We start from the raw sequence: 19,360 nt of genomic DNA, 5'->3' as shown, positions 1-19,360 counted from the left end.
GGCTACTCTTTCATGTTCATTGTTGTGTTGTGTGTGTGTGCTCTTGACTCCATTTTTAACAGGGAGTCTTCCTAAGATAGCGGACAACGCGCTCTCCCTGTGAAGCAAGGTGGAGCATTGCTTGGGGTAGGTGCGGGAAAAACCTCTGGACTGTGGTGTGACATGTATTGGGGAGAACCTGTGCCCAATGGTGAAGCTGTGTTATTGTCCTATGATTTCCTTGTTGCTGTGTATCCTCTAATGTAGTCAACCACAGAGAACATTGGGTATGATCTCCCTTCGAAGAGTCACGCCATAAAGCTGCATTTTCTTTTATTTTACAGGTACTCAGATATTGTGGTATGGTTATGAAGCATATATCTAGGGAAGGTATTGCCAAGAAGTTAGGGAAGTTAGGCAGGGTATTAATTGTGTTCTTTGTGTTTTACAGATCTCCCTCCCTGCTGTCCCCTTCCTTTCCTTCCCTCACTTGATCCTCCTAATGACCTATGCCATAACGGCTATCTAGGCTTGGGTAGATCAAGAGGTGGACCATAATTAGCAACAATCCGATCCTGAGGGCTGAACCAACGTGACAAGTTGGCAAAAGTTTTAAAAGTATCAAAAATGATTCATTACTCACTAATGGTACATTCCAAACTGTTTCCGAGGTTTTCAAGAGAATGCATGTATGTAGAACCCTCATAGAAAGAACGGTTATCAGTGATTTGCTAAAGGTATTATGGTCCACTTACAAACAAGATGGATCCAGGCAGCGGCGTCACTATGGGGGTGCGGGGGGTGCGGACCGCACCGAGTGACACCCTCACATGGGGTGACACCAACAGGGCCGGTGTGTGTAGAGCAACCTAACCTTTCAGGAGGAGGAGGTGCCTGTGCGCAGTGCGCACTGTCTCCTCCTCCGTGTCTGCGCGCCTCTCTAGGCTCGAGTGCAGGCGTTATTTTCCCAGGGCCGTGATATCCGGTGCATGGCTGCCGGATGGAGGATGAGCGCTGTGGGGCAGTGAGGCACTCGTCCCCACAGACTCCGGGTCAGGGAAAGTTCAGTCCTCCAAGTGCTTCGGAAGAGCTGCCTTCTGCAAGCAGCGAGCGCCGTCCTTACTTTCACACTTCTGCGGCCGTGCAGGAATATAGATGGGGGCCTTCTCTTAGTAAAGGTGCCCAGTGCACGTAGCCGCTGGCTCTGTTAACTAGAGGTTCGCGAGCTACCAAACTATCAGGGAGAGCCAAGCCAGAGCCGAGTCAGGTAAAATATGATGTAGCCTCTTGATATTAAAAATTTACGTATTTGACATGCTTGAGAAGTTAACCGTAATTCACCAGTGTATATGAGTTTATTGAGCGGTAACGGTTTTAACATGAACTCCTCCCAGGCACGCAACACCCATTGGGCTCACCGGGCTTCAGTCCCCACCGTCATGTGTGTCAGCCCGGCTGAGACAGCCTCGCGGGCTGGCGTCCGACTAATTGCAGCCGCACCCGAGTACTTCACAGGTCTTTAAAAGACCATTTACTCGTCAATGAGGCTTTTGTTGTGTTTTCACCCCTTCCTACAGCCACTCTGCCTATGGCTGGAAGACTTAGCCCCCCCGAAATATTTTTCAGCCCCCCCCCCCCCGAAATTTGGCTCTACTTGCCCGCCTGAGCTGTACCACCCTTCACTACCTTTGGGGTAACTTCAAAGAGACTCGTTATATTATTTCACAAATGTATATACAACTAACGACCATTGGCAAAGTCAATAGTTCTGGCTTGTTGTCTGTATAATGTTACATGGTGTATTATATGTCTGCATGTAATGACAGAAACAGCAACACAGCAGTCGGAGGGCACGCTATGTCTAGTTTAGGTGGTTTTAAGCCAATCCCTTAATTGCATCGGCCACGCCCCTTTGCGTTTTTTTAATCCCACTTAAAGCTCTGCAAATGCGCCACCCAAACCCAGCACAGGTTCCAAATGTGAGTTCCCAGAACCAGATAATGTTCTCCAGCGCCTCGAGACGCCGCCCTCTGCAAGGAATTCTAGGTGAATGCATGCAATCACTCACTCGACTGAAAGTCCCTCAACCTGAAAACAGACCCAAAAAGTAAGTACATCGGCAGAACTGCACCTACGCAGCATGGAGAACCTCTAATTAAAATGATCCCGACAATATGGTACTAACTGCCTCTACCCTTCAGAGCAATGAGACACTGCCCACGTGAGTTTGGTCAAAATTGCAGTCGATGCGTAACGGTCTATGAGAGCAGCTCCTCCCCAACATGAATGAGTGGTTAACTTCATCTCAGGCACTGTCTTAACCACCAGTTTCTCGGCCGCCCGCCAACGTAGGCCCCCCGTCTGCCACCAACACAGCAGGTGAGTCTCTCCCGCATCAATTGATATGATTGTGAGTGGTCAAGCGGTTCTGCTGCCTGTGCTGTGCGAGTTGTGAGTGAGTGACATCTTGAGCAGGGCGCAGGGCGGACGGCGGAGGCAGTGCGGAGCGAGGTTGCCTGCCTCTGATCACCGAGTTGTGGGCCCATCTTTTGAGCTGTCGGGAGACCTGCGAAGACGACTTTCAGGCACAGCAGCTCTGTGTACAAGCTGAGGCCTCTCGCCTGCTAGCCCGGCAGTTCTTCTCTTACTGAAAACAGTGGCTGCAAGACGGGGTTCTCACTCTCTTTACTCTCCTCTCTTTTATTTGCTTCCCAGTGAAATGGATCCAAAAAAGAAAATCACTTTTGCTGGCAAATCAATGACGTACTTTTCTGACATTTAATTCCAAAGTGCTGCATCGGGAATAAAAGTTTAAAAATATGAAAAAGAAATAACTAAATAAAGTAAGACAGAGTGGTAGCAAACTGGCCAGATTGATTTTATTCACACCCAAACACATTAGCGCCACTTTTACAGAGTTTGCCAGTGAAGCGCTATTTTTGTTGTCTTTTGGCTTTGTTTTCCCTGGGCTTGGAACTAGTGCACCAATCCTGGAGGTACTGCAATGTGAGGATTGAAAAACAAAATTTGTACTGCTGCTCTGCATCTAGGGATGTTGTCTTTTTTTACCATACTGCTTACGTTTTGTAAGGATATAAGCAATGGCCATTGAAATGGGTGCATTCAGGGCTTTGTTGTCATGTCCTTAACTTTTCAAGCAAAAGCACTCACTGATTTCTGAACAGTGAGTGTAAAAGCGTTAAGGTAACCATGTTGTTCCTGCTTGCATCTCACATGGTTTGCAAAATTTTCCATTCCCTATGATTGTTTGCTTTTTCCAGGATGCTGTCACTTTTTTCTTGTAGGCCACACATTGCTCTTGCCCAGTGCGTAATTTAAATTGAGCCGCATCTAGGTGTTTATAGCTGGCAACAATTGGGTTGTAGTTGATGGCAGTCTGAGTTTTTCCTCAGTGGGGCAGTATGGTGTTCAGTGGGGGAGAGGATGTGGCACAATGGCCAGAGCTGCTGAATTTGGAACCGGGGAACCAGGTTCAGCCTTAATAACCAGTCCACCAGACCACTCTCCTGAGAGAGCACTAGCTCATGCTAGATCTTAGAAGGCTTCGCAAGACATTAGAAGCCCCGGTGTTGTAGCACCAGCAGGTGGACCCTAGCATGACAAGTGTAGGTTAACCTTCAAGGCTTGTCCACCACTATTCATACTGAAGTTCACCTCCAGTTTTGCAGGTAGGCCTATGAAGCAGCACACCCTAGAACAACAGTGACCCTGTCACTGAGATTACAGGACCCTTGAGAAGGGCCAGCTCTAGGGCGGTGCAACCGGCTTGACCGCACCAGGTGCTGACTTTAGGTGGAGGCATCATTTTTGCAAGTATATTATGGTTTTAAAAGCGCTTGCTGCCTCCTTCCTGGCCTCCAGCAATTTTCAGGAACAATAAAAATGTCATGATGACTCTGGTGATTAATGTTCTTCCTAGAGAGAGATCAGAATTTTGTCTAATGGAAGATTTGTCTCATGGAAAGGTAGCTCAGAGGGTTAATGTACCTGCTGCAAAGAACATGTACCATGCAGATCACAAAGTGCACATAATATAAATAGGCCAGTGGGCTACTGCTTTTGTCAGAGAGATCCTTTTGTTACTTGCAGTTTATAAGTTAAAATCCTAACATAGAACAGTGAGCTATTAACTGTCATCTACTCCGCAGCAACACAAGTCAAATTTTTTATTAACTTTTGATACGTTTGAGCTACAAACAATTTATTAGTTTAAATGGTCAGATCATGCTGCAGATCTTGCATTATGAGGCAAATATGGCAGAGCCATTATTATTTAGAAAACATTTGCAAACTAGGATTTTTAGCCATTCGTGTTTGAACTGCTGTTTTGGAAAAGGGAGAAGTGCTGATGACAGAAACTCCATGGCTCGGAGACAAATGGCTTGTGCTTCCACATTTTATCGTATTTGGGGACATTCTGTGATTAGAAGCATATCCCACTTTGTGAATACATTTCACTGTCAATAACTCCTTATAACCTTAAATAATCATGTGTATCCATTGGTTGATAAAACTGGGCAGTGAAACCAAACAAATACAAAAAATTGGGATATTTGCGCATTCTGGTTACACCTCTGGCTCTGCCCACTGATCCAATCCTTGGGTTATTCCCACCCTCTGATTCTCGGCCCACAGTTCCCCTACTTTTTTCCCCCCACTTCGACCACTGATATATCATGTTGCTGGATAGTGGGAACACCACACCAGTACAAAGTACCATACCTATGATATTATAAATTCCAATAAACTGTTGACTAGCAGGTAGCCCACTGTACAACCTGATTAATGAGTCATTATCACACTGTTGTTAACAGGCACATTTTGTAAATATAGGACCTAAATTTACAAATGTTACTAAGGATTCTGTATGGTCCCGTTATTTGCCAACTGTGTCCACTGGCGGACTCGGAGCGGAGGAGGTCCATGCGGTAAGTCGTGAGGGGGTGACACCATGAGTTACCCGCACCGGGTGACACCAACCCTAGTGACGCCACTGGATCCTTACCACAAACTAGAGTGCTGGTAAGTATCTCCAGATGTGGTCTCATAATCTTTTACTGAATTCTTGAACGCGCGATACATTGATTCTAGCAACGAGTTGTCAAGAGTGAATATTTTTTCTTAAGGGTCCCCAAAATTCAAATAGCTCAAAGCGACACTTTATTACACATGCAGCACATGTAGCACTTACGGAAAAAATATCATATATTTAGTGAGAGAAACAGATAAACTGGTAAGAGAAAATAATATAAAAAATATTAAGGGCCCTATTATAATAAATAATAAAGTTTGTGTGATCACTGTACGAGTGTATTCTTTTTCTGAATCACATCACTGGCATTTCAAATCATGAGAGATACCTTTGAATCTAATAGGGGGAACAGAAACAATAAAGGAAACCTTTGTATTGCGATAAGATTTGCGGCCACTGAAAACACATCAAGTCACTTGAAATCTTCCTAATGATACAATCCTATTCCAGCCTTGTGGGATATTCTCTAAACAATGAGCAGTGAGTAATAGTATTCATTGATTTGGTTCTAGGTTTTGTATTGTCTCTACTATTACTTTAAGAAAAGTCTAGTATGTAATGCCTAATACAAGGTATGATTTATTTGATGAGAAATACCTGGAAATTCAAAGGTTGATAACAAATGAAAGTGTTCATTTGTAGAAATGCATTACGATAAATATAGTTCGGCCTAAAATACTTTTTGTTTAAATGGTAACTGTAAATGAATGGTTTAATTGTTCCGATTTTGAGTTTTAACCATTTTACAAAAAGCAACAAAGCTGCTTTTTAGGGCTAATATTAGCATCTTTGAATAGCAGATTTTGACAAATTAGCCAGCATAGTTACTCAAACGACATGCAGTCGATTTATTGCTGTGCTAACAACTACACATCACATATAGAGCAAAGTATACCTGAGTGACACTGTTACTACAGACAACTTAGACACATGATTTCGTTTACACACTAAGCATTGTTTGATATGTTTGCAACAAAACAGGGATAGCCGCTCATTTTAAGTCAGCAAGTTCAGGCAAATTGAGTGTTTTTCAACAATTCATTATTTATTAAATTTTCCCTTTTCATCATCCCTCGAAATCCCCCCCCAACGCAGCCCCACCACCCCACTGCTATTACATGCCGAGACCGCGGCTGTTTTTCAATACATTTTAGGGACAGCTTCTAGGGCCCTAGATCTTTTTCTGGCTACAATTTATTCTGGTGTCACCCTAACAGTGGACGTAGTGATTTTGATTCTGTTGCTGTTCATTCGAAAATGACCATGGCATTATATGCAATAGCTCAATCAGACTAAGTTGACTTTGATGGTTTTTGGATTTAGACTTGACTGCCTGATTTAATCTGCCTGAAATTATGAGAAAGATGGGTCCAGAATTCGACTAATTAACATTTTAAGTGCACAAACTGCATTCAATTGCTGCTTGAGATAGCTGCTATAGTGGTTTCTATGAGAGTAGCAGTCATGGCTGGACTGGCAGTAGCGGGCACCGGAAGGATAAGGGATGGTTTTTACAGTTGTGGAGGCTGTTTTTTAGGTCTCGCTGAGCCCCAGCGCTTGCGCTGGCTCGAAGATACATTTTGTATGTGGGATTTTCAAAGTGCTGCTGGCTGGCCTAACGCTTGCGTTCACGCGATCGTGCACGCGCGCAGCCGGCCGCCAGCAGCACTTTGAAAACTCGTGTGTGTCATCACGATCACTTTCGCTTTCAGAGCGATCGCGATGACGCACGCGCACACACAACTCCCGCTTCTCCCCCACCCCCATCACATTTTGCGTCTCCGGCCGCTCGCGCGCGGCCAACGCTTGTTAAAGTTGCGAGGCAGGATGTAGCTCCTCATTTACTCTTCGAAGCCGGATGTGTGACCCAGAGCTGACTTGTTTATGAATTATATCTCTTACAAGTAAGCTACCGGTTAATGTAGTAAAAGGGCCTGTTACATGACTTGGATGTGAACAGAATAGTAGTTTTAAGTCTGCAGCTGCCTCAGATGTGATCGTTTATTTGCTTTATTAATGCACTTAGTTTTTGACAGCTGTGCGTCCTTGACATACTTTTCTGTTCAATTATCTTAGGTGTGGTTAAAGATGCCGCATAATAAAGCATTCACACTACAGTGAGTCTGTTGTAAGGCCCAGTCATTCCCTAAAATCCTAGAATCAGCACCTTAAAAAAATATATTTCGAGTTTTACTTTAATGCGTGTGTACCTCATCACACGTTTTTAGAGTCCTGTATTATCAGGACCCTAATCAAATGTACTAGTTATCTATTTCCATGACAGCGATTTCCTTGTGGTTGACCTGCCGGAGGACCCCCGTCGGCACTAACCAGTTACAAAGGTATTTTCCTTTGCATTGGGCTGTTTTTATGTACATGCTCTTAAGTACAGACAAGTAGAAACATAATTTGACATTTACTGATTTCTATTTTGACAGTGAAGATCTGAAAGGTTGGGTTTTCTAACATGTTCTCAAATGTATTCATCTGGAGCCAAGTAATTATCTACGTGTCTTTTCCCAACGCTGCGGGGACGTTCATGAGTATGCTTTAACATTTAATGTTGAAATATGTTTCCAATACTTAAATCTTGATTGCTTCTCATAAATTAAACGAACGTGTACTTCGAATATCTTTTTTGCGGAAAGAGGAGCAGACAAAGCTTGTGATTGGCACAGCACGTATAACTTAGTAATAGGGAGGCATTTTCGTTTAACACCAGCAATCCCAGTTGTAAACTCAGTTGTGGGGTGAATACTTTAAATTCACCTCTCTTTGGCCGTGGCTGTTCTCTTTGCATTTGGGGTGGAGCTGTCACTGCCGTTTTTATGCTCAACTAATTTCCTTCGAGCTGCCTAACAGTCTCTAACCCTCACAGGACTTGTTGCAAACTTATAGCAGTCTTTAAATAGAGATATAGTTGAGGGCACTGTACAGTTCTCAGTACAAAAAAAGGAGCCGAGTTGGTTGTCGCATCCCAGGCAAAGCAGCTGCCAGCATGCAGATCTTGTAATTGGAAAATCGCCTTGACTGTTGCAGTGAGGAATGCATTTGCAGTATGTTTACATAATAGATATTAGATTGTTAGCATATATTTATAGAATATACTGTTATAAGTGGGTGAATATGCTCATTAGTATGGCTCAATATTGAGTAAGGGGGTGCCCACTCTATAATGCTGCAGGTGATGGCTCTTTCCTATTTGTTTGCAAATCGGGTCTGGGAAAAGGTTGTTTGGCAAAGTGAGATTTGCCCTCAAACACATATGGATTTGGTCTTTACTATAAGTTACTCAATATGCTCACTGGACACACCAAACAGAAAACATGCCACTTAAGTGGCACATTTACCATAAGTGCCTACACTCAAGATCTCACAGGCATGGTGGGCACCAGGGCAGATATATAGCGCTTGGCCACTGCTAAACATAACCTTTACAGGGGGCCGAAGAGTTACATGGAAGGGTGCTCCTTGGCACTCAACTACTTTTTCAAAATGCCTGTGCCTCAGTTTAAAAAAAACAAAATTTTTGGATTCTGTAATAACAAACAATGGTACTTTACCGAAATAATAGTTGGGTCTCTAGACAGACCCCCCAGGATATTGCGGCATGGATCAGCAAATTTAGAGGCATTTTTGCGGCACTTTATTTTACTCGTAATCATCCATTTTCAGCTTTAAAACAATGGAAACTGTTTTAGCAGAGTATTCCACTTTGAAATAGGCAACCTGGGATATGCCTTAAACCTGAACTGCAATGTTTAAGCCAATAGAATGAGATCTTTTTAACACTACACTTGCAACGTGAAAATTAAACTCCAAGTCCCAGAGTGCAGCCTGCTATTGGTTGAAAAAAAAACACACCTACGGTGACACCACTATCTGTTGTGCTCGGTGTTCATGCTTCTCCCCACACACCTCCTCAATTGTGCTCTGTGTTGCTTGGCCCTCTCCTGCTCTATCATTGCTTGCTTTTAATCCTGCTATGTGTTGTTGCTTTCACCCACCTATACCCCAGTCAATCTCTGTTGTTTCTTTTCATCCTATTGAATTGTTTGTTCCTTTCCAAGTCCTGCCTTGCTTGCCACTTGCTCCTCGTATTGTAGCATGTTGTATTATACTCTATGGTGTTAGTTGACCCCCCCTCTCACATCCTGCTCGGTGTTTTGCTTGATTTACCCGCCCCATATTGTTGCTTGACCCCTCCTGACTTGATAGGTATTGTTGCTTGACCTCTTGCCCCACTTCTGCTGTGCTGTTGGTGCTTGACCCATCCCTACATTTTTCTGGAAATTCTACTTTCAGATGATGTGATGTTTTGTTTACTTTAATGGATGTTCTTCAATCTGTTCAGGTTCTGCACAAATCACCTGGTTCTAAACGTCGGGCCCCAGTCATCATGAAAACAACCTTGTGAGTCAAATCAAATCTAAACAAGCTTTATTCGATTTTAGACATTAAAATCATAAAAGCAGGCAGTTAAAACATACCTTACATCTAAAAAGTACATTAAAACACATTAGTTCGGTACAAATTCATAACAAATTCATTTAACAAAAACTTTCTTTTACATCCGGGAAATAAAATGTATTATGCTGTGCTTAGTAGATACCATCTCGTATCCATGTTTCTCTCATATATTTTACATCTGGCATTCAAATATTTAGGGATTTTCTGGCCCTGTGTACACTTTAAAAAAAAAAAACACCATAGATCCAATACAGTAAAAATTTCCCAACATCTGAAAATACAAACAAGCATTGGCATAGCCCATAGGTCTCGCTTTTGGGACCTTATAAGTATTTAGTTATGCAGCACAATATCCTTGGTGCAACAATATCAACCGTTGCATGGCTAAACACTAATAAGGTCCCAATAAGGTCCCAAAGGCGAGACCTATTGGCTATGCCAATGCTTGTTTGTTATTGGAGGCTAGTTTTGCAGCAGCGCTGCAATATCGCCCCCTGTGAGAAAAACACCAGCAGGTAACGTCCCCGTGTAACAACAAGCATTTGCAATGCATTAGGTCTAGCATTTACGGGAGTTTGAGCTATTGACATTGTAAATGACAATGGCTTTTAATTATGTTTTCTTTTTTAGGCATGACAAAGCTTAAAATAGTGCTCGGAAGCAGTAATTAAAGGCTACCGAGTAACAACAGACGTAACAGGGGGTGTCGCCATGGAAGGTTACAAAATGAGAGAAGGTGATATTAAGGTGGGACTACTAAGCCTATTGACCAATGAACAGCCACAGTTTACAGTGGACAATGACACAAGCCAATGAAAAATATGTGCGGAGAGTGGGTGGAGCCTCATATTCCTACCTGAATACAGCATGCCTCACAGAGCAGCACATGCCCTGCCCAGGCTCAACCTAAAAACACCAGGAGAACTTCTAACTAGCAACCCTTCCTTGTCCCCCCTCCCCTCGAAGGGGCTGGTCCAACTGAATTGCCAGGGCTGGTTTGTGTTCCCAGTCTGGCCCTGCCAGAAGTTATATTGCAGGCTCTAACCGTGAAATGTCTGCATGAACACTCACCCTGCTTAGCCGGTGAGCTCATTGAGGTGACCGCAAACATGCCAACCTATAGTCACATGATCTGGTTTATGCTCGCAGTACAGTTCTCTTCATTCCCACCACCAACTCAGAAAGTCTACCACTTATCCTGCTTGTTTAATTCTCAACCCTAAATTCGATGGTGTCCCTGAATCTGGTGACATCAGGAGAGAATTACAGCCTTAGCATATAATGGTAAAACTGCAACTTTGAAACCGAAATGTTCTTTGTTAAATACGATATGGAAAAGTGTATCTCAGATTGTACTTGTACTATTACTATTGAAATTATAAAACCACAAATATTACTCACCGATTGAAGAAAAACTCAGTTCCTGGTGTGAAGGCTACAATATCTAAATTAAGACCGAAAGAAGAAAGAACGATAACTCCTGACATTCCTGCCCATTCAGCTGTATAGGAAAGAAAGAGAAAAAATTGCTTTATGATGACTGTTATTTTCAGTCTGTAGACTCTTTTCAGTTATGAGCTGGTTATCCCTGCCACCTATTAGCAGGAACAGAAAATTATTCTGAAACTGTTACTACCCAACGTTGCATATTGGTGACAGGCACCCATTCGAGTCTGTGCCCTTGTTTGCTTCATTTAACAAAAAAACAATAGATGTGTGAACTTTTTCAGGAGTCCTAGAGCAATGAGAGCACCTAGTCTTCCTCTTGTCTTTTAACTACATTTTTTAACCTTATTACGTAGATCTCGACCAATGATGGATATATATATTATTTTTGTTTCAAGTTTTGGTAATACCTGGTCCGCGCAGTCCTGAGTAGGCCATAAAGAAAAGGGCCGAAACACGGCAACTTACATCACCCGGGATCAACGCCCATTGAAAAGAACAAGCAATCAATTGACAAGTTGCAATGGCCCTTAGAAATATGGCTTGATGCAACTGAATTCTGTAATGCCTTAATAGGTCTGATAATACGTGGCGTGTGTACCTGTGGACAGGTATTTTTGCAATATTACCATTATGGTCCTTTGTCCGTCATTGTGGTTACACTGTTTACCTTGATATCCACATTCCAGCAGAACACTTTGTGTTTTTATAAATTTTGTAAATATGCACACCCTATTGGAATAAGGCAAATTTTATTGGTTGGTGCCTTCCTTTTTCCTCTGCAGCCCAGCAATGCCACCATTTTGAACATTGGTAATTTAGTTCTGAGGGTGTCTTGGACACCACTGAGGCAACAAATAATAAGTCTTTCTCTTACGAGGTTAACGGCTCCATCCTGCTATAACCATGTTTATTTTTGGGTTAAAAGTGGGGTCAGGACAGGTGAATGGGAATCTCCACTATCTGGAGAGGCCTGTGTCACATAACAAAGGCAGCAGGGCCTTTAAAGATTCCCGCTCTGGAATTCACATCCTGCATGGAGGAGGTGTGAACAACTCGTGCAGGCTTTATTCTTAACCTCTCAGAGCGAAGGCTCTCACCTCAGGGTGTCAGAAACCTGTCTATGGTGGCTGGCTGGTTGAGACCAGTCAGTCAACACACTAGTAGTTGGTAGGTTTTCAGGGGGCACCTCTGAGGTGTCCTCTCAGTGTACCTCTTAATAAATCTGTCACTGGCATCAGTGTGGGATTACCAAGACGAGAGGTTTGGTACCAAACACCTAGGGTACAGTGACACCATCATGTAGCTGGGGAACTCATAATCACAAGTGTCCAGCCCATGCACTCATCATGGCTTCCCTACATACTTGTAATATCTCAGGTTCTGCTTAGATATCACAGGGACACATCCACTCATAGAGATTTGCCCATACATGGGGTATAGTGCACCCTGCCTTAGGGCCGTAAGGCCTGCTGTAGGGGTGAGTTGCCTATACCACAGGCAGTGTTTTGCTGGCATGCCACACAGGGGTGTGTGTCATGTTGACTCTTTATCTTTCTATGCACCAAAACACGCAGGCTGCAAAGAAGTTTGGTGGAGCTTGATGAGGGGCCCCTGAGGGTGGCGCAATTTGGGCTGTAGCTCTTTAGTTCCAATGCCCTAGGCACCAGAGGTACTACTTACTAGGGACTTACAAGGATCCCAAAGGGGGTGCCAATTGTGAAACAATCATACAATTTAGGGAAAGAGCACTGGTACTGGGGATCTGGGTAGCAGGGAGTCAGTACATTTTCAGTCAAAGTTGCACACATACCAGGCACAAATGGGGGTTAATCATGTCAACAGGGGCACTTCCTCCACTAACGAAAGAGGGTGAGACTAACCTTTCCCAAGAGAGTCTTCATTGTCTAAGTGAAAGAACCCGGAAAAGCTCTCTACTTTGGCAAGGTCAGCCCCAGGTCAAGGTTTCACTGCAAACTCCATTCCCTGTAGAGAAATGGACCACCACAAACGTTTTGAGTTTTCATCGTTCATATGCATTAACCATCTGTGAGGTCTCTGGTTGGTTTGGACAAGGGAGTGAGTATAAAACAGGTATGGTTTTAGCTTCTTCAGGTACCACAGCAAAGACTTCCCTCTCAATGGCACTCCAATGCTGTTCCCTGGGGAGTAACCTCCTGCTTATGAAATCAACAGGCTGGTCATGGTCATCATCGTTGGTTTGGTATAGGACTGCTCCTATCCATAGTTTAGAAGCATCAGTCTGCACAATGAACAGTCTAGATTATTCTGGAGCTTTGGGAATGGGTGCAGAGCACATTGCCTCTTTCAGGGTGTCAAAAGCCTTTTGACAACTAACTGACTGGTTTACCTTTTTAGGCATCTTCTTGGAAGTGAGTTCTGTGAGGGGTGCCACAATAGTGCCATACCCTCTCAGGAACCTGCTGTAATACCCAGTCAAGCCAAGTAATGCCCTGACTTGAGTCAGGTTAGAGCTTCCCAATCCATAATAGTCTGGATTTTGATTGTATGGGTTGAACTTGGACTCCACCTACAAGGAGGCCCAAGTATACAAATGTGCCCTGCCCTATATGGAATTTTGATGCATTGACAGTGAGGCCGGCAGTCTGCAGGGCTTGCAAAACCTTGCCAAGGTGGATCAGGTGATCCTGCCAGGTGGCGCTACAGACAGCAATATCATCAAGATGTGCTGCACTAAAAGCTTCCAGTCCAGCAAGGGCTTGGTTCGCCAGCCTTTGCAAGGGGGCAGGGGCATTATTTAAGCCAAAGGGCATAACAATGAACTGATAATGCCCATCTGGAGTGGAGAATGCTTTCTATTCCTTTGCTCCTGGAGTCAATGCCAATTTGCCAGTACCCTGATGTCAGGTAAGAGGTGAAGGTGAAAGGTGCTGAGAAATTTGGCTGCTTGTCTATCAACTAATTTTCTCTGGGTATGGGATAAACATCTGTCTTGGTGACAGCATTAAGACCTCTGTAGTCCACACAAAAACTCATTTCTGTTTCCGCACCCTTGGAGTGAGGTTTGGTGGCTAAGATCACTGTTCTAGCCCAGGGGCTATCAGAGGGTTCAATAACTCCCAACTCCAAAATCTTGCTGACTTCAGCTTTGACCCTCTCCTAAACATGGTCAGACTGTCGATATACCTTGTTTTTTTACAGGCAAGCAGTCTCCAGTGTCCACATCATGGGTACACCAGTGTGCCTATCCAGAGGTTAAGGAGAAGAGCCCAGCATACTGCTCCAGGACTTGCCTGCAGTCAGCTTGTTGTTGGGCAGAGAGGATGTCTGAGTAGACAACTCCATCTACTGTTCCATCCGTGGGGTTGCTGGAGAGGAGGTTAGAGAACGGTTCACTCTCTGCTTCCTGATTCTCATCAGTGACCATCAGTATAGTCACTTCAGCGCTGTCATGGAAAAGCTTAAGGCAATTAACATGGATGACCCTCTTTGGGTTCCTGCTAGTGCCAAGATCAACGAAATAGGTGAACTCACATTTCCTTTCAAGGATAGGGTAGGGACCACTCCATTTGTCCTGGAGAGCCCTAGGAGCCACAGGCTCCAACACATATATCTCCTTCCCTAGTTGGAACTCCACCACTGCAGCCTTTTGGTTATACCAGAGATTTTAAATCTCTTGGCTGGCCTCTGGGTGCTTATTTGCTTTGTCTCTGTACTCTGTCACCCTGGAACGTAGGCCTAGTACATAGTCTGCAATATCTTGTTTAGGCTTCTTAGGTTTCTCCCAGCCTTCCTTAACAAGACACAGTGGTCCCCTCACAGGATGGCCAAACAGAAGTTCAAAGTGGGAAAACCTACTTCATTCTATGACACTTCTCTGTAAGTGCAAAGCAGGCATGGCAAAAGGACATTCTATCTCCTTTTGAGTTTTTCAGGCAGTCCCATGATCATGCCTTTAATGGTCTTGTTGAATCTTTCAACCAGGCCATTAGTTTGTGGGTGATATGGGGTTGCCAACTTATAAGTCACTCCACATTCACTCTAAGTGTGCTTTAGGTAGTTAGGCATGATTTTTTGTACATCTGTCTGACACCGCCTTCTTAGGGAAACCCAACCTGATAAACATACAAGTGAGGGCCCTAGCCACTGCAGGAGAGGTGGTAGTCCTAAGGGGAATTGCCTCAGAATACTTGGTAGCATGATCCACTACTACCAGAATGAATCTGTTCCTGATGCAGGTTGAGGGTCAAGGGGACTGACAATGTCAATCCCTACCATTTCAAAGAATACCCCAACCACTGGAAGTGGTATTAAGGGGGGTTTTATGTGACCACCTGCTTTGCCACTGGCTTGGCAGGTGGCACAGGAGTTGCAAAACTCCATCACCTTATGGGACGTTTGGCCTGGAGAAGTGGCTTACTAGCCTGCTCCAAGTTTTTCATTAGCCAAGATGCCTAGCTAAGGGGATGTCATGTGCAAATGTGAGGAGAACCTCTCTTAACTGCTGAGGTGCTACCATTCTCCTGGTGGCAACAGGTTTGGGGTCTCCGGCCTTGGTGAACAGGAGCCCTTCCTCCCAATAGGTTCTGGGGGAGCACTGACATCTCCCTTTTCTGTGCAGCAGCTTGCTGTCTCAGTCTTTCAAGAGTAGGACAGGTCATCTATCCTTGGCACAGGGGTCCCCCTAGGCCTACGAGCTCTGCCATGTAAGGCACAAGTTTCTGGGGCTGAGTTTCCTCTAGGGCTGGCAGGTCTTCTACTTGAGGAGACTGGACCTGAGCAGGTGGTAGTTCAGAAGCTTGTCCCACTCTTCTTACCTTACCTGTTTCAGGTCAGTAATCTCGCCCTATTTCAAGGTCACCATAGCCATTGGATAGACCTTTGTGACATTATCAGCATTGGTGACTGGATCAGTCTGTCCAGTCAGGTACTGTCCTGGAGATACCAGTTTTTCAGTCACCATGGTGACACTTGCACCTGTAGCTTGCAGGGCTTCTGCCCTAATTCCATTAATCAAGGGCAGTTGTTTCTATTTTTCCATATTAGTAGGCCAAACAGCTAAGGTTGCAAAGTCCACCCACCCTCAGAGACTGGTGTAGTTTCTGTGTGCACTTTGATGTGCTAAGGACACACTAGTGATCCCACCTAGAGAATTGCTATTCCATTGCTAACTGGAGCAGTACTAAGGGTATTCATTTTGGGACAAGCAGAGTCTCTAGTTGGTGTCCAGTCGGTTTACAGTTGTCACACTATGTCTTTTTAGGATCCCATTTCTTACCTTGGTACACAGTTTTTGGTCGTGAAGAGGTTTGGGGCCCACCCTTCTCAGCAGGTTGTTGGGGGCATTTAGAAGACTCTTTACATGTATCCTTAGAATGTTCACCCTTTTTACCCTGGGGAGATTTAGTAACTCATTTCTTCTGGTCACCCCCACCAGTGGTAGTTTTAGTCACCCTAGTCTTGACCCAGTGGCCTGCCTTCTTTCTCAATTCAAGTTAGAACTAGGTCTACCAAGTATTGGTGCAATGTTTCAGATACACAGTTACTCAACATATGTTCTTTCATAATAAACACAGTTACTCAACATATGTTCTTTCATAATAAAATTATACATTCCATCATAGTTGCACTCTTGGCTTCCTCGTAACCAACCACCTGGCATCTTTACTGAAAAGTCTACAAAATTAACCCAGGATTGACTCCACATTTTGAGTCCCTCTGAATGTACTCCTATATTCTTGAATGGTGAGCCCAAATCCCTCAATCAGGGTACCCTTCTTGTGCTCATAGGACTCAACCTCTGCCTCGTTCAAAGTAAGGAGTCTATCCCTGTACTTACCAGAGAAAAGTTCCCAAAGAAGAGAGTCCCAATGCTTCTGGCTGACCTTTCTCATGCTACAAGCTCTCTTGAAATCTGTAAACCATTTTGTGATGTCATCACCATCTGCATATTTTGGGGAAATCCCTTTAGGGATAAGGGGCAAAGGTTTCCTCTCTGTCCCTAGGTATTATGGTGCTGGCACCATTCATGCGTTCTAAACCCAGGTCTGTGCATTCCATTTCAATGGCCAGTAGCCTGTCTTCCAGGGCAATTCTGCAGGCCAATCTCTCCAGAAGGATCTCCTATTCTGGGAGATCTTCAGTGTGCCTTGAGCGACCCAAGCCATCCTCTCTAAAATCAGGGGCCCTTGGCACATTGGGTTGGTCAGGGGGCAGGGGTGATGTAACCTCTCCTGGTGGGCCAGCTCATACTCTAGCAACAGATTCTGAAGCATTGCAGTGGTAGACTGTGCGCCAGTTTTTATTTTGTACCCTTCACAGAGAGTCCTTTACTGTGCATTTTTCAGCAGCAAGTAGGGGGTAAGGTTGAACTCCTTAGCTGCATCTCCTGTGGTACTCATCAGCACACTAAAGTTGTGACTTATTTAGAGCTAAAAAAATCCTAACAAATATTTTTCAGTCCTAACTATAGTAAGTTCTAAATTCTGACCAGTTTTAAACTTCAGGGTCTTAACTAAGGTCCTAACAGTTAGTTTAAAGAATTTTGAAAATAATTAACCAATCAAAAAAATTGTTCTTTTAACTAAAGGCAGTTTTTGGATTCACATGTGTAGTCACTTGTTGACCAAGTGGTATCAGCAAATGCAAAGTCATAGACCCCACAGCTGATTCACCAATGTAGCAATCTGGCCGAGTCCAGTGAGTTCCCAGTTGGTTTACAGAAGCTAAAGTAGATAAAACTAATGCTCTCTTTTGTGGTAGTGTGGGGGAGCAGTTAGGCTTAGCAGAGTGTAGTGCTAAGCATTTGTTGGACTCACAGATGCAATAAATGAGACGCACTTAAAGAATAAATCTGATACCAATTTAGAAAACTAACTTTCTTTTTGTATATGTTTCAAAACCAAGAACTTTGTTCAAAGGTAAGTACTGTTTTCAATAACAATTCGTAGAGGTAAGTAAAGCTTTAAAAGTTTTGTGCCTTTAAACACGATGCAATCATATGGAAGGAAAAGTCAGAGATGTATAAAGGTTGGTACTGTCAGTTCCAGGGATTCACCTTCAGGGTTTGGAGTTGTAGTGGGCCAAGGTTCAAGGACCTACCAGGAGTTCTTTGGGAACTGCCTGGGTTCTACTAGGAACAGGGTGCTGGTGAAGTTGGCAGCTGGTGCGCTACTGTGAAGGGGGGCCACCCAAAAAAAGGCTGTACAGGGGAACTTGGGGACAAGTCGGAGCCCTCCCAAAATGGGGCTTGGGTAACAAGGGGTCTTTGAGCAAGGGGCATACTGGTTCGCCAGGACCTGGGCCAGGCAGCTCGGATGCCGAGTGGTTAGTTAGGCTGGGCTGGATGTCCAAAGATGCTCCTCCTGGTCAGGGGCAAACAGCTGGCAGGGACAAAATTAAGGCAGGTGGCCCACTCACAAAGTGTGTCTTAGTGATGCTGACGTCCTCAATGACTGTTTGGTCCTGGTGCAATGGGAGTCCGGACTGGACTCTCACTGTTGGGGTTTGGTACAGGGTGTCTGGTACCCCGGGGGTAGGTGCTACATGGCTTGAGTTGGCCCTGGTGTTTTCACACTCAGTGGAGAGACAGATCTGACCTTCCAGAGCATGAGTACTTTCTCCTTGTCATCTGCGGCATCGGTCAAGCCAGGGAGCTGCAAGGCAGTGGACCGGACTCAGTTTGTCAATGCCTGTGGACTACAGGGTAGTAGCACATTTACTCCAATGGACACTGTAGGCGATTTTCAAAGTTCTGGCAGGCTACCCAAGGTTGTAGGATGAGTCACTCTATAATGATTGTCGAGAGAGGGTGGAGAACGGGCAGGATTTTGTGACAAAAGTTCACAGTTCTGCTGCATTTCTCACCAAGTAGTGACTCGTCATCATCCCACTTCTCTTGATTCATCGAATCTGAGTTCTTGTCTTCAGGGTGCCACCTAAATACTCAATTTGGGGACGTTTACAGGGAGTGGCAGGTAATAGACAATGGGCTACCTATTTACTTTTACGGTGTCTACACCCACTATATGAGAACTTCCTGTGGGAAATTGGCATAACTGTGACCCTAGAATGCTTAATCCAGTCGAAAACAAGATGGAGCAATCTGAAAAGTGGGGTCCACATCCGATGGCCCATCCTAGGGGTGGTGTTGGCTAAATGTGGGCACACCTCCTAATCTTACAAATTTTCCACCAGTCTTGCCACCAAAAAGTGGGGTCAGGACAGGGGGTGGGTGGGCGGTGGGCATCTCCAATACCTGGAGAGGCCTGGGTCACATAACAAAGGCCGCAGTGTCTTTGAAGCTTCCTGGTCTGGAAAGCACATCTTGCATAGAGGGAGGTGTGAATATCTCTGCCCAGAGCAGGCTTTGCTCCTGGCCTCTGAAAACGAAGGCTCTCACCTCAGAAGGTCAGAAACCTGTCTATAGTG

At 44.5% G+C, this 19,360-nt stretch overlaps 1 protein-coding gene across 1 annotated transcript in view; it reads right to left on the bottom strand.

The window, feature by feature from the left end:
- Nucleotides 1-19,360, bottom strand: part of LOC146860824 (sperm-specific sodium:proton exchanger-like) — a 4,630,975-nt gene that overhangs the window by 3,938,739 nt on the left and 672,876 nt on the right. Inside the window, exon 4 of the mRNA XM_085646174.1 lies at nt 10,904-11,003. Within this exon, the coding sequence (XP_085502300.1) occupies nt 10,904-11,003 (100 nt within the window). The remainder of the gene's footprint in view (nt 1-10,903; nt 11,004-19,360) is intronic.

This window comes from Triturus cristatus, chromosome 3_1, assembly GCF_964204655.1.
Source record: "Triturus cristatus chromosome 3_1, aTriCri1.1, whole genome shotgun sequence".
Taxonomy (NCBI): Eukaryota; Metazoa; Chordata; class Amphibia; order Caudata; family Salamandridae; genus Triturus; species Triturus cristatus.
Note: the sequence above shows the minus strand (reverse complement) of the source record. Positions and strands in the feature narration are given on the sequence as shown.